Here is a 16,276-nt window from a genome sequence, read left to right as displayed (position 1 = left end):
ATATAAACAGAAAATTAATTCCATTTTTTATACGGTACAATGTGTGCCCATCCTAACTCCACATCTGCTAGTCTGGCATGCATCAGTCAGCCAAGGGAAAGGAGGGAAGGAAGTTAGCAAAGCAGCCATGTGACTACTTCCAACTACAGTACTTAAAATGCATTTGCGGTGCATAGAAAATATTTTCTTGTTTACCAAAACCTGAGCCCGAAGCATTAAACTTGAGTTAAATCATTTGTTCACCATCAGCATTTATATAAATCCATAGACCTTGGGGCTGAGATCCTCAGTGATGAAGGTATGGGATCCCATAGGGGCAGCAGATAACAGAGGTAGTAGGCAGACAGTCCAGCTCTGACATAGCGTCAGTCTCTCACCATGGCGACCGTGTCAGCTGGCGGGGAGGTTCCTGCAGATCACAGAGATACGCCGGCCTCGCGCCACATGTTCACCGTTGAAGAAAGATTCCTCGTCACGCAGGATTTCATGAGTGAAGTCATAGCGAGCGGCACCGCTGGCAGCAAACGAGACAGAGAACAGGGATTGTGAGTGCTCAGCTGTCTCAACTCAGCTAACTTGTTACTGAGAGTGAGTAAGAGAAAGAGAGAGGGTGTGTGTATGTGTTTGTGTGTTTTAGGTCATATACAAACTCAAGGTAGCCTATGTGCAGCGTATGTGACTCCAAGGAAGGAAGTTCTTTAGCAAGCTAAGGAAGACCTCTGCTTTTAACTTAGCTGTAGGCATGTGCAAAGCATTAACTGATTTTGCCCCTTGATTGACAGGGTGGCGACCCAATTATCACTGGGTGTACAACCTCACTGATGGTGACAGCAGTAATAGCAAGAAGAGGGGCTCCAATCCAAGATCAGCACAGACCAGAGGGGCACTCGCTAGGATAGTGGGTATAACCGTTCCTCCCTGTAGGCTTTACTATTATATTATGCCCAGAGATGGGCTTCCAGAACAACCAATCCTATTCAATATGACAGAACCCTCCTAGCTCTTCCACTCAGCAGAAGGACCACATTTGACTGTAAACTAGATAAACAAATGTTCTAAAGGGCTATATGCACACTAGATGGATGTCGGTCCACGGGGATTGGGATCTGCACAGACACATAGGCCCACAAGCAAATAACTTATGAGCCTATGTTTCTGTAGGCTGGTTTTACACCTGATGACAAACGTAAGACCCTGATCTTTTAGACGCTCTGAACTTACTGTCTACACAGTATAAAGACACAGCTTTGTATTTGATCTGAGGAAGCGGACTTTGTTCCGTGAAACGCGTTATCATTGATCGTGTCTGATGAATAATAAACCTTTTGTTGAAATTGGCTTTGCCCCTTCTTTTTAGGTAAGCCATTTTTATTACTTATGTTCTTTGTTATTTTTATAGTCACATAATATAGATACTGTATACTGTTCATCCACCACCACCTATTTTTGGGGGCACCTTCTCCCTCCCAGTTGTTAAACATATGACCCTGCAGCAGAGTGCACCAACCGAGTCATATGCATAGCTCCACCCCCTTCTCAGTGACATACTCCCTGCTAGACAGGAAGTACGTCACTGGGATTCCTGTCGACACACTGCACTCTGTCGTTCACACTTACTGCATTGCCCATTCACTTCCATTACCCCAAGCACCGTGTGTTAAAGTGACTCTGTAACAAAAATTACAACGTTTTTTCTACCATCCTACAAGTTCCTAAACCTATTCTAATCTGTTCTGGCTCACTGCAGCACTTTGTACTATCACGGTCTCTGTAATAAATCAATGTATCTTTCCCCTGTCAGACTTGTCGGCCTGTGTCTGGAAGGCTGCCAACTCTTCCGTGCTGGTCTGTTCCTCTATGCACACTCCAGCGTGTGTTTTATTTACATAAGCCAGCAGTGTCTCTGCTATCTTATCAGTGATAGAAGAGAGCTGGATAAAAATCCTCCTCTGTTAGGCTGTGAAAGTAGCTGGCTGACACATACTGAGGAATTACAAACACAGGCACAGGCAGAGCTGTCTGCAGGAAGCCTGTAATGTTCAGTGCATGAGAGAAGAAGGGGACAGAAGGTAAACACACAAATGATCTTTTGAGATTCAAAAGGAAAGCTGTATACAGCCTGCTTGTGTATGGATGTATTTTCTATGTGTGGACATATTGTACATCAATCTACTTCCTGTTTTGGTGGCCATTTTGTTTGTTTATAAACAAACTTTTTAAAACTGTTTTTGACTACTTTTAATGCGGCGGGGAGCAGCGAAATTGTGACAGAAGGTAATAGGAGATGTCCCCTAACACACTGGTATGTTTACTTTTGTGCGATTTTAACAATACAGATTCTCTTTAAGCCCGGTGCTTGCAGTAACACACTGCAGGCTGTGCGTTGGGATTGCAGCAGGTGCAGCACATCGCAGTATGTGTAAAAGGCCCCACTGACTCGCATTGCCGTTGGGTTACACTGCGGTAAATCCGGGTAACGCAACACATACTTGCGATGCAAGTGTAAAAGGGGCCTCAAACCACCTGCAAGCAAGCAAAATACTCAAAATAATTTTGAGATTGCTTTTTCACCTACTTATTAATACTTTTTCAATTGCAGAGTGCTAAAAAGTGACGGACAGAGGAGGAGCACAGTCCTCCTTTACATTGGTTTATGGGCTGTAGTTAGCCTGTTGGCTAACAATACATTCTGTTGCAATGCGGATTTGTCAAGGGGTGACAGAGCAATGCAGGTTTAGCAGTGAGTGCATTGATTGGCCCAATAATGGAGCCATGGTCCCGCCCCTGAGACCATGGCTCCAGTAATAACACAAGTTGCCATGCTTTTTCCACTTACTGCCGCTAGGGCTTACATTCAGGGCAGGACTTATATTTCGAGCATGCTCGAAATTCCTGCTGGGGCTTACTTTTTGGGGATGTCTTAATTATGCGGAAACAGGGTACCCATGAAGGAAAATCGGGAGTTACTGGGATGTTACTGGGCTGGACATACACAGGACCTCCCTTAATTTGCAGAAAACATATACAAGCCATTTTGTAATTTATTGTTATAAAAAAACAAAAAAAAACCCCACAAATCATTTCAGTTTGCAGCCAGCTAAACAATTGCAAGAACATTCAAATAGTGCCCCATCTTTTAAAGTATATAGTAAGTGTGAGTTTAGTGTAAGCCCATGCATAATTGCAGGATGCTTTTAGTCTCTGCTTACCTGATTATATACAGGCAACGTCGGGGCAGCAACAGGTCGGCTCGTTCCTCAGGATTCTGGACGCATGCCAGCCTCATGATGCTGCTGGAGAGGAGGCAGAGTCCGGCGATGGTGCTGCCGCAGAACTGGAGGACGACAGGTTATCAACAGCATTATCATGCAACCCCATCTTATACCATACAACACAGTCAGATAGAAGGCAATAGCTGGAGACACCCAAGGATATGTAAAACTATTTAAAAAAAAAAAAAAGTAAAAAAAAAAAAAAAAAATAAAAAAAAAATTAAGGTACTATATGTGTTGGCCTACCTTTGTGAATTAGTATCACGTAATATTTCAAAGAAAAAAATGTTCAGCACAGTGGACAACACATTTTGCAGCTTCAAGGTCGCTTCATCAGGTGAATAGTGTCTCCACTGCCAACAGCAATGTCTCTCTCTCCTCCTGTAGGCAGGGTTAGAGATTTTGCTGTTGGCACTGAAGGGACTAACCTAATGAAGCGGCCTTGAAGCTTCATTAGGTTAGTCTACGTCATGTTAGTAGGCCAACACGTTACTTCATTTTAAAACGTTTTTTGAATGGTTTTACATATCCTTAAGAACCTCTATATATTGCCTTCTACCAGTTTCAGTCACCCCATTGGAGGGTTCAATTTTATGATTTAATCATACAGTTATTATTCTGGAGCAGCGCCTGTGAAACATTCACAGGGCTGAGGGGGTCAGAACTTACCTGCAAGCGATTATCAGTGGTTGCTTGTTACAGCAACCCAGACTTGTGAGTAGCCATTTCTATACATCTTCATGCCCATACCTACTAACCATACTGCAGTACACAGGGCTCCCGGTGTTCCCAAAGCAGGTCATTTTGGTGCCCGTTGCTCAGTGGCGATGCTGGGTGCTGCCACAGCACTAGTGCTATGCTATACCCCCCTCGCAAGAGTAATTCAGGGATCCAGCGATCACCAGACCCCGATTACACCTCCCTCTGACTTGCAACAACTGGGAGGGTAAACCGTATGTAGCGCTGGGTGGGGTGTCATTTGGCTCAACCTGCGCCAAACTCCCCCGTGGTGGAATCCTACATCAGAAACATCTGATCTGCATGTTTGTCGGAGCGGGCCTACATACGCCTTTATTTTAAAGAGAAACCGTAACCAAGAATTGCACTTCATCCCAATCAGTAGCTGATACCCCCTTACCCATGAGAAATCTTTTCCTTTCCACAAACGGATCATCAGGGTACTCTGTATGGCTGATATTGTGGTAAAACCACTCCCACAGTGTGATATCAGGGCCATGGTTTTGAAATCACACTGTTGGAGCCTAATTGCATTGTGGGAAATAAAAGCTGTTTCCAACTGCAAAAAAAAACAACCAAGCAGCATCTCCTTTCAGTGACATCACCTGCCAGCAGTAAAAATGTCACCATGTGATTAATATCAGAATGTAAATCAGGGAGAGGAAAGATTTTACAATGGGCAAACACTGACTAAATCATTTATACATCATTATTGTAAAAATGAAGCACTTTTTAAAGTACATTATTTTCACTGGAGCTCCTCTTTAAGCAGTTTTTAGCTTTTTAATCTATTTTTGTGCGACTCTAGATACTTGTGTTTCTGAGGCGTAGCGCCTGAGTTTGGCACGGCTATTACAGCACTGCTATAATGCGCACCCCGCGAACAAGAAGTTCAGGGTCCCAGTGAGTGCCAGACCCCAAATTACTTCTCCTTCTTGAATTGCTACGACTCGGAGAGGGGATAGTAATTAGGTCGCCTGGAATTTCAGTGGCAGCAGGGTGGGCCGTCATTCAGCTCCCCCTGGGCCAAAAAGACTGGACGGTGAAAACAAATGTAGGCTGTGTTTCCATCTTTTCTTTTGGAGAAGCGACCACTCTGTAGTCTAAAGGCCTAGTGGGTATGGTTCTTCCCCACAAGTGATTGTACTGGTTGCAAATTGGGCAAACACGGCATTACGAGTATCCATTCTCGAAGAACTCTTTTCCATGGGCAGTTGATATGCAGTGAAATGCCTCTCAAACTCTCACAACTGCTCACTGCTGCCTGGTGACTGCTTGCTGAGCACACAGTTGTTTTTCTCTCCTGCTACTTCCTCCCACAATCTTTGGTCTGGCTGTGCTCCCGGTTAGAACTTAAAATGCAGGGACTTCAGGATCGTAAAAGTATTTAAATGGCCTTTCTACTCATGTCTTCCATGTTGTGGAAATTCCATCCCTGGACCTTGGGAATGTTATCACAATGCTGGTCTTGTCTTCAGTTCCGTATTAATGGCTTATAGGTACAAACAAATAATGGTAACTTTACCCTTTATTAAAAAAAAAAAAAGCTGGTATTGTTGAAAAGGAAATAAATATGGCAGCATCCATATCCCTCTCATTACAGCTGTCCTTTAAATAGTTAAATCTAATAAGGTTTAATCAAATTTTATTTATATATTTTTCTGGTGACTATATACATTTATAGTACAGTGCCAAATAAATGTTAAGAGTACTATAGGGCCAGGATGTGTAGTATGGGAAGCAGCTCACCTTGACGCTGTCCACATGTGGCTTGATGTAGCCCTCTTTTTGGAGGTCCAGGACATGGACGAGAGACAGCTGGGCCTCCTCAGGAGAAAATGCCTTCTCTCTTACCCTCTGCAGCACCGCCGTACATCCTGGAGACCACTGCAGACGCTCCAACTCTCGGAACCCATGGATTGCCTGTACAAGGACAAACAATAGCAATACCCCTAATGAATTCTGGGAAACTTGGCTACCCAAATATAGGATATCACAGGGCAAGTTCAAACAATAGAGTTTCACAATTAGCTACATCAAAAAAATGTACTACTGAATGATGCAGAGTTTGGTATGCATGCAGTAGTCTGTACTGGAAGCAGGCAAATTGGGCGCCTGCTAGCACCGGAATTTTGGGTGCTGTCATAGGCGCCCATAGAAATTTTGGCATTGAGCCATAATTTGGGTGCCCAATAAATAGCAGGCGCTGGTACACTTATTGGGCACCCAAATTACGGCTCAATGCTGATGTTTCTATAGGTGCCTATGGTGGTGCCCAAGAACTTGGCTGCGGGATTGGTGGTGGCGGCGGGGTGAGCTACACGTCAGACAGGTAGTTTGTGGGGGGGTGGAGGGAGGTTAGGCTTAGGCATCAGGCAGGTAGTGTGTGCGGGCAGGGGGGGGGGGGGGGTAGTAGTTTAGGGTCAGGCAGGTAGAGTGTGCGGGCAGGGGAGTGGTTGTTTAGGGTTAGGCATCAGGCAGGTAGTGTGTACCGCACACACTGTATGTAGGTGGTGTGAGGGGGGTTAGGATGTTAGGCATGTAGTGTGTATGGGGAGCTTAGGGTTAGGCCTCAGGTAGATAGCATGGGTGGGGGGTGCTTAGGTACATAGTTTGCTGGGGGGGTGGAGGGAGTTAGGGTTAGACATCAGACAGGTAGTTTGTTTGGTGGAGGGGTGGTGGTGGTTGGTTTAGGCTTAGGAGTATGTCACGTAGTTTGTGCAGGGGGGCAGAGGGTTGGGGTTATGGCAGCTGGGGTGATAGTTTTGCCACTGGTAGGGACACAATGCGCTGCAAATGTGTTCTGACTACGCACAGCTACAGGCATTTTGCGAGCAAAGCAGAGCTGTCCCATTCAGTGGCATAGCTAAGGAGCTATGGGCCCCAGTGCAAATTTTACATGGGGCCCCCCAAGCACTCTATACATAACAATTGGTACGGTGCACCAAAATCTGCCAAGGACATCCACAGTGTCAGAGGTGCCAGAAGGGGATAGGGAACAGCTTGTTCATGATTATTATCATTCAAAGTCTCTATAGAAAGTAATTATTACCAGAACAGGGCCAATAAAGTGCTAATACTGCAGTTGTGGGAGGGCCCTATGGGGTCCCTCTGGCCCAAGGGCCCCGGTGCGGTCAAGACCAATGCAACCCCTATTGCTACACCACTGGTCCCATTTAGCATAGTTGAATAGATAAGTGCTGCAACAGAGAGCATTTTAGAGCTGTACAAGCAATGGCAACCTGCTTTGCAGAGCAAAGTGATGTTGTGCCCAGGCCTTTATCAGGCCTCCGACTCAATACAGTCAGACTCTTTCCCACATAGGAGTAACCCTCAGGGCTCTCCTAGTAGGGTTAGTAGTCAGTTCCACCTCCCTATAGGAGCAGCATTTCTATCAGGAGCAGCAGTCAACCCCCTCCCCTATCCCAGTAGGAGTAGTAGGCAAACTCCTCTCCACCTTCCATAGTAGAAGTAGTAGTCTGACTCTTACCCAAGTAGAGTTAGTCAGGCTCCCATCGCAGAGGTAGTACAGCTCTAAACTCAGAGCAGTCAAGCTCCCATCCCAGAAGTAGTCAGGCTCCTCCTCCAGAGTTGTAGCCAGGCTCCCACCACAGTAGGAGTACTCAGGCTCCTCCCCAAGAGAAGTAGCCAGGCTCCCATCCCAGTACAAGTAGTCAGGCTCCTCCTCCCCAGAGTAGCAGTCTGGGTCCCGCACCTGTAGAAGTAGTCAGGATCCTCACAGAGTAGTAGTCAGGGTCCCACCCCAGTGGAAGTAGTCACGCTCCTCCCACAGAGCAGTAGTCAGGCTCCAAGATTAGTAGTGAGCCTCCCTCCCCACAGTAGTAGTCAGGCCCCTCCCACAGAGCTGTAGTCATGCTCCCCCAAATAGTACAGAGGTTCCCTACACAGAGTTGTCAGGCTCCTCTCCAGAGTAGCATTCAGACTCCTCCCCAGAGTAGTAGTCAGGTTTCCATTCCAGGAAAAGTAGTTAGCCTCCCCCCCCCCCCCCCTTCCTCTTCAAAACAATTTGTCAGGAACCTACCCCAGAACTGTAGTCAGGCCCCTCCTACAGAGTAGTAATCAGGCTCATCCCCCAGATTAGTGGATAGGCTCCTCCCACCGAGTAGTAGTAAGGCTCCCAACCCCGATGAAGTAGTCAGGCCCCTCCCACTGAATAGTAGTCAAGATCCCACCCCTAATGAAGTAATCAGGCTTCTCCCCCAGAGTGGTCAGGTTTCTCCTCCAAAGTAGTAGTCAGGCTCCTCCTACAGAGCAGTAGTCAGGCTCCTCCCCCAGCAGGAGTAGCTGAAGTCTGGGCCACCATCAGGCGACAGCAATGGCGTCCCTTCCATTGGGCGCAGGGGGGTGTGGCGCTCCAGGTGACTGACACTCAAGGGGGTGTTGCCACAGCCCCCCATGGTAGGGGAAGAGCAGCGCTAGAAGGAGGGGTAGGGGACAGCGGCGGGGAGGGGGGACAGATCCCCCTCTCCCTCACCTGCGTCCCCTCCTTCTGCCTCTCTTCTCTTCTGCCCGCCCGGGACCCTCCAGGTGTTGAACTATGCCTCCCGGAAGCAGAGCAGGGCTACGGGAAGATGGCTGCCAAAGCCCTGCACTGGACACTATTTCTGTCTCCAGTACAGGGCTTCGGGCGCCACTTCCCGTAGCCCTGCTCATTGCCTGTCAGCGCGGGAGATTTACACTGGCTGCAGGAGGATCGCCAGGGAGCTGCGCGTCAGAGGCCGGCCAGGTGAGTACATTTTTTTTTTTTTACAGGTTTATTTTCTGGTGAATGCTGCCACATAACGATTATTTTCTGGTGAATACTCCCCACATAGCGATTATTTTCTGGTGAATGCTTCCCACATAACTATTATTTTCTGGTGAATGCTGCCCACATAACAATTTTATGGTGAATGCTGCCCACATAACGATTATTTTCTGGTAAATGCTCCCCACATAGCGATTATTTTCTGGTGAATGCTGCCCACATAACGATTATTTTCTGGTGAATGCTCCCCACATAACGATTATTTTCTGGTGAATGCTCCCCACATAACGACTATTTTCTGGTGAATGCTGCCCACATAACGACTATTTTGTGGTGAATGCTGCCCACATAACGACTATTTTCTGGTGAATGCTGCCCACATAACGACTATTTTCTGGTGAATGCTGCCCACATAACGACTATTTTCTGGTGAATGCTGCCCACATAACGATTATTTTCTGGTGAATGCTGCCCACATAATGATTATTTTCTGGTGAATGCTGCCCACATAACGATTCTTTTCTGGTGAAATGCTGCCCACTTTACGATTATTTTCTGGTGAAATGGTTCTCACTTCACGAATATTTTCTGGTGAAATGCTGCCCACTTTACGATTTCTGGTGAAATGCTACCCACTTTACGATTATTTTATGGTGAAATGCTGCTCTTTACGATTAATTTCTGGTCAAATGCTGCCCACTTTACGATTAATTTCTGGTGAAATTCTGCCCACTTTACGATTATTTTATGGTGAAATGCTGCCCACTTTACTATACAGGGAGCACCTATACCTGGCATTACCCACCGTGGCTGCTTAGTGTGCCACACCGCTCCTTTTTTTTTGGGGGGGGGGGGTCTTATAATAACCTGCAGCGGGTGTCAAATGCCCTAGGTACGCCACTGCAGCAGAAAAGTCACCCCGCATAGAGTATCCCCTCCCCTGTCCTCACATCGTCCCAGTGTCCGGCCTCGTAGCGCTTCTTCCTCAGCACGGGCTCCAGCTCTCGGCACAGCTCCGCCTCCTCCTCCTCGGTAACGAAGCCCGGGGCCAGGCGGAGACCGGGGGACAGGCGGGAGAACACGGTCGGGCTGGAGGGCAGCACATGGCTCTCTGGCGGGGCTCCCACATGGCAGAGCCGGGCCCTGGCACTCAGGGCGGGGGAGAGGATACACGGGCCCTGCGGCCTGCACACAACTCGCAACCACGGCCGCATGTTACCAAGGCAACCTCTGCTGGGCGCCGCCATCTTGTCCCCGAGAGGTGCATTGTGGGAGTTCAGTCAGCAGCTGGGCGAGAAGTGACACATTTATGACTGTGGGGAATGACAGCTGTGCGCGGCTGCCTGTGTAGCCAGCATGCGGTCTCTGGGATAGTGAGTGATGCAGATCCAGGAATGGTCAATCCACGCCATGCACATAATAGTTATTGAATTAATATTTATATAGCGCTGACATCTTCCGCGGCGCTGTACAGATATGGTATTGTCACTGAACGGGCCCTCAGAGGGGCTCACAATCTAATCCCTACCACAAAGTCCTATGTCTATGTATGTATCGTGTACTGTATATATGGTAGTCTAGGGCCAATTTGCGGGCAGCCAATTAACTCATTTGTATGTCTTTGGGATGTGTAAGGAAACCAGAGTGTCCAGAGAAAACCCACACAGAAATGGGAAAAACAAACAAATTCCGTACAGATAGTGCCCTGGCTGGGATGTGAAAGGTGAGAGCGCTATCCACTGCGCCACTGTAAACTTGTTACAAAAAACAGCAAAAGGTAGATAATTACTAGAGTAGAGGGAAGCCCCTGGATAAATAATCCAGAGGCTTCTTCCATCCTTCCCCAGCCTATTTACTGCTCGCCTGACCCTCTTTGCGGCTGCGCTCCAGTCTGTGGATGAGCACAGCTGCACTGCGCAGATGCAATGACCCGCCCCAGCGCAGTAGCACGGAGCTTGTGAACAGAGGAAAAAACCATGCACAGGTGTGGGCCATCATCGCGTCTGTACAGTGCAGGGACCATTGGGGGCCAGGAGAATGATGAAAGTCTCTGGATTATCTACACTAGAGGCTTCGCTCTACTAAGGAATCTAAAGGGGCCCATAAACTGGCGATTTCAGCCATCGATCGATCAGAAATTGATTCTATCAGATTCCCCATTCGCTCGATTTGCTGCTGGCAGCAGATCGATGGTCCATAGAGTTGCATTGGATTTAATGGTCCAATAATGCATTTAGATCGATTTCATTCTGAAATCTGTTCCTAGTGTATGGCACACATCAGATAGATTCCTGTCGGATTGGACTTGACAGGCATCTGCCAGAAATCTGATGGTCGAATCTGCTGCAAATCTATAAAGGTGCCCATACACTCGTCAGATTGGCAGCAGATAGATAAGAAATGCATCTGATGATCTATCTGATGCGTTTTTAGAACATTTTTTACCAGGATAGAATTCCAATAGATTTCAGTTTGAAATCTATTGAAATTCGATCTGATGGCATTTTTTTGCCATCAGATTTCCATTAAGGCCAATGCAAACTGATAAGCAATCTCATCAGATCGACCTAAATTTTCCACCCTGCCAGTTCGATGGAAATCCATCGAAATCCATCGAAATCGGCCATCGATCGGTCGATTGGCCAACCGATTTGCGATCGATCGATCGGTCGGCCAGAAAATCGGCTGAGTGTATGGGCCCCTAAAGTGTATGGCCACCTTAAAGAGACTCTGTAACAAAATGTTAAGCCTTATTTCTTCTATGCTATAAGTTCCTATACCTGTTCTAATGTGTCCTGTCTTACTGCAGCATTTCCTACTTGCACTGTCTCTGTAATAAATCTTATCTCCTTTCCTCTGTCGGGCTGAGGCTGGAAAGTGTGGAATGTGCAGCACTGCTTGTCATTGGCAGAAGTTTTACACACCCCTTCCAAGCTCTGCATGAGTCACACAGTAAGCTAGTTCTCAGCCTATGATACTTTGGTTAGAAGCCAGTCTTTTGTTTGTAAACACTGCCTAAAACTGTTCATTACAAACCAGGATTGCAGCAGGGAGTGGCAGAAACAGCACAGAGGGGCACAGGAGAAAATAAGGAATAGAATGGTATACTATAATTGTAAAAATATTAGAGTACAGATTCTCTTTAACTTTTCCTTTCTCTTTCTTTTTTTTATCTTAAGGTGGCCATACACTGGTCGATTTGCCATCAGATTCGACCAACAGATAGATCCCTCTCTGATCGAACCTGATCAGAGAAGGATCGTATGGTGACCTTTACTGCAAACAGATTGTGAATCGATTTCAGCCTGAAACCGATCACAATCTGTGGAGCTGCCGCTGCTGCCACCCCCCCCCCCCCCCTGCATACATTACCTGTTCCGGCCGGCTGTCTTCTTCTCCGCTCCGTGCTCCAGACCGTTCCTGCAGCTACTGAACTTCCTGTCCAGGGGAAGTTTAAACAGTAGAGGGCGCTCTACTGTTTAAACTTCCTGCCGGGACAGGAAGTTCTGTGTAGCTGCAGCCGGTCCGGAACCCAGCGCGGAAAGAAGACAGCGGGGACCAGGGGACTCGCGCCGGCCCGAACAGGTAATGGATACCCGCTGTATTGCGCCGGTCGTCGGTCATTCAAACGCCGCTATTGACGCACTCCCGACCCGCCGGCGATCGTGAAAAATCTTCTGCACGGACGGATCGACGGGAACGATCGATTTCGGATGGAAATCGATCGTTCTGTCAGCGGTGTGCGCGGCGATTTCACAGCTGATTCGATCACTGTGATCGAGTCGGCCGTATATCGGCGGGAAAATCGTTAGGTGTATGGGCCCCTTTAGGTGCACCTGTTGCAGAATTTAGTCAATTGTCTAACTACATAAATATACATCAACTCATAATGATTTTAATCTTATTGACCATCCATATCCAGAAGGTTTTTGATTCAGAGGATCATAATAGCCAAACAAATTGCATTTTTAGAATGGAGTCATACTGTTTATTGTACTAGACCACACATATACACTAAAACATTTTCAAGTATGACTCAGGACCGAACTACAGAAGCCTGGATCTAGCAGGGCCATATTTATACTTACCAGCGCCCAAAGCCTGCTGTTACCAATTGCACCACCGCTTCCTAGTGGCTGCAGCTCTGGCGCTTTGAGTCCACCAGGAGAAAAGCGCAATATAAATGTTATTTGTCTTGTCTACCTATATACCACCTCAGTCATTAGCAGTGTTTCCTACATACAGTTCTGCAAATCAGGAAGCAATCTAGCACTGTCTTCAATAGATTTGCACGATTAGTATTTTATTTTTTCAGCAATTCGATGATACAATCATTTCAGAATGAAGGCTAAACCACAGAAGCATAGCAGCAACTTTTTGAGAGCTCCTCTAAAGCCTCATCTACACGGCTATCGAGCCGTGTGCCGGATCCGATTCCCCGCTCGTCCCCACCGGCGCCGCTTATCTTCCGCTCGATTCCCTGCCATTGTCCCCTCGCGGGGAGCGAGCAGGGAATCGGCGGTGGGGAGATCCGTCCTGTCGGATCTTATCAATCGAGCCGCATCAGCGGCTCGATTGATAAGCCACATCTCCACCTCATCTACGCGTGTAGATGAGGCTTAAGGGCTCGTTCACACTAAGGGCGTTTTTGCCCTTTTTTCAAACGTGGGCGATTTTCAAAATCGCTCTAAGAACACTTTTGCAATGATTCTCTATGACAGAGTTCTCATCTGAGAGGTTAGTTTCCGATCCACTTATAGAAGCGCTGCATGGGCCATTTTTGAGGTGATTCCGCCTCAATGTAAGGTGTAGGAAAAGGCTTTGTGCAGCGATTGCGTTGCGTTTTTAAAGGGAAGGTTCGGGGAGGGCTGTAAAAAAATAAAAATCAAAATCCACTTACCTGGGGCTTCCTCCAGCCCGTGGCAGGCAGGAGGTGCCCTCGCCGCCGCTCCGCAGGCTCCCGGTGGCCTCCGGTGGCCGACCCGACCTGGCCAGGCCGGCTGCCAGGTCGGGCTCTTCTGCGCTCCAAATGCCGGCACTTCTGCGTCCCACGCGGACGCGCTGACTTCATCGGACGTCCGCCGGGCTGTACTGCGCAGGCGCAGTAGTTCTGCGCCGGCGCAGTAGTTCTGCGCCTGCGCAGTACAGCCCGGCGGACGTCCGATGACGTCAGCGCGTCCGCGTGGGACTCAGAAGTGCCGGCATTTGGAGCGCAGAAGAGCCCGACCTGGCAGCCGGCCTGGCCAGGTCGGGTCGGTCACCGGAGGCCACCGGGAGCCTGCGGAGCGGCGGCGAGGGCACCTCCTGCCTGCCACGGGCTGGAGGAAGCCCCAGGTAAGTGGATTTTGATTTTTATTTTTTTACAGCCCTCCCCGAACCTTCCCTTTAAGAATAAATAAATTGTATTTATTCTTTTTCGGGTCAAAGAGTTCACATCCTGACCTGCGTCAGGAAGTAAATTACAAAACAGCTTGGGAAAAACGCTTAGAAAACTGCTTAGCACAAAAACCAATTGCCCACCCAAGCGCCAGGAATAAAAAAAAATGCGTCAAAAACCGCCCAACGCTAACGGCCACGCGAACGGAACACAATGTGAACAAGGCCTTAAGGCTGGGAGCTCACTAGGCAGTGCAGAATGCCATGCGTTTTTTGTATGTTTATATAATTAACCAGTTCACTACTGAGGGGTTTTCCCACTAAGGGCTCTTTCACATTAGACAACGCGTGCAGGAGCCATTCTCCTGCACGCGTTGATAGCCTGCGGCGTGTCGTCGGGTATCTACGGTGCGACGCAATCAGCGGCGGTAGCTATTAATTGATCCCAACGAAAAACGCCGTCTCCCGGGTGCGTTGGACGAAAAACTGCGCCTGGGTGCGTCACAACCGCAACGTACCAAAACGCAGCGTCGGGTGTGAAAGGTAAAATTAGTCTATGGACTTTCATTTTACCTTGGTTAACGCAAACTTTAGCGTTGGGTCAAAACGCTCAAAGTTTGCGCAGATGTGAAAGAGCCCTTATGGACTTAGGCAGTTTTTACATTTCAGCACCCCTCCCTTTCATTTACCAATAACTTTATAGCTACTTATCACAACCAAATGATCTATACCTTGTTTTTTTCCGCCACCAATTAGGCTTTTTATGGGTGGTAGGTTTTGCTATATTTGTGTATATATATATATATATATATATATATATATATATAGGAGGGGGGGTACTTGAAACTGCTATTATTATTATTTTATTTTTTTTATTATTTATATAGCGCCAGCATCTTCCGTAGCTCTGTACATAATACAAACAAATAATGGGGAACAAATATACATAAGAAATACAAGACACTGTACAGTCATGACATTGAATAGAATAAATACAGATACATACTGTATTTTTCGCCGTATAAGACGCTCCGCCATATAAGACACACCCAGGTTTAGAGGGCAAAAATCAGGGAAAAAAATAATCGAAACCTGGTCTGGAGCGTCTATATATCAGGAGCGTCTTGTACATGTTCTCCCCCAAATGGTGTCCTCCTATGTTCCTCATGTGTCCTCCTGTATGCCCCATGTCTCCTCCCTGTGTCCTCTGGTGTGACCCCCTTGTCCTCCCATGTCCTGGACTCCCCCCTGTGTCCTCCCATGTCCTGGACCCCCCCCCCCTGTGACCTCCTGTCAGCCCCCTGTGACCTCCTGTCAGCCCCCTGTGTCCTCCTGTCAGCCCCCTGTGTCCTCCTGTTAGCCCCCTGTGTCTTCTTGTCTGCCCCGTGTCCTCATGTTAGCCCCCTGTATCTTCTTGTCTGCCCCCTGTGTCCTCCTGTTAGCCCCCTTTGTCCTCCTGTTAGCCCCCTGTGTCCTCCTGTTAGCCCCCTGTGTCCTCCTGTTAGCCCCCTGTGTCTTCTTGTCTGCCCCCTGTGTCCTCCTGTTAGCCCCCTGTATCTTTTTGTCTGCCCCCTGTGTCCTCCTGTTAGCCCCCTTTGTCCTCCTGTTAGTCCCCTGTGTCCTCCTGTTAGCCCCCTGTATCTTCTGGTCTGCCCCCTTTGTCCTCCTGTTAGCCCCCTGCGTCCTCCTGTTAGCCCCCTGTGTCTTCTTGTCTGCCCCCTGTGTCCTGTAAGCCCCCGAGTCCCCGCTGTTCCTGGCTCGTGTCCCCGCTGTGCCTGGCTCGTGTCCCTGCCTGCGTCTCCTCCCTCCCCTTGTGTCTCTGTGCCCCCCCCCCCCCCCCAGTGCAAACAGCGGCAGCAGCTTACCTCCTCCATCTTGCCCGCGGCGATTGAAGACATCCGGCTTCTCCGTGTCGCTTCCTCTAGTGTCGGGCTTCTAATGACGCGTCATTAGAAGCCCGACACTGGAGGAAGCCTCACGCAGAAGCCGGATGTCTTCAATCGCCACGGGCAAGATGGAGGAGGTAAGCTGTTGCCACTGCTCGCACGGGGGGGGGGCACAGAGACACAAGGGGGAGGGAGGAGACGCATCAGGGGGGAAGCCAGGCACAGCGGGGACAAAG

At 48.2% G+C, this 16,276-nt stretch overlaps 2 protein-coding genes across 2 annotated transcripts in view; one reads left to right on the top strand and one right to left on the bottom strand.

Moving 5' to 3' along the window:
* Window positions 1-234: 234 nt before the first annotated feature.
* ALKBH7 (alkB homolog 7) lies at window positions 235-10,051 on the bottom strand. The gene is made up of 4 exons (XM_068274202.1): window positions 9,729-10,051; window positions 5,760-5,933; window positions 3,210-3,334; window positions 235-514 (listed from the first exon to the last, which is right to left on the bottom strand). The coding sequence occupies exons 1-4, from the start codon at window positions 10,023-10,025 to the stop codon at window positions 391-393; spliced, it is 720 nt and encodes a 239-aa protein (XP_068130303.1). The 5' UTR covers window positions 10,026-10,051; the 3' UTR covers window positions 235-390.
* Window positions 9,773-16,276, top strand: part of LOC137562152 (uncharacterized) — a 42,082-nt gene continuing 35,578 nt past the window's right edge. The window contains exon 1 of the mRNA XM_068273484.1: window positions 9,773-10,501. The gene's annotated coding sequence lies outside the window, so the exon portion shown is untranslated. The remainder of the gene's footprint in view (window positions 10,502-16,276) is intronic.

The sequence above is a fragment of the Hyperolius riggenbachi genome, chromosome 3 (assembly GCF_040937935.1).
Source record: "Hyperolius riggenbachi isolate aHypRig1 chromosome 3, aHypRig1.pri, whole genome shotgun sequence".
Taxonomy (NCBI): Eukaryota; Metazoa; Chordata; class Amphibia; order Anura; family Hyperoliidae; genus Hyperolius; species Hyperolius riggenbachi.
This window is presented reverse-complemented; position numbering and strand designations above follow the sequence as displayed.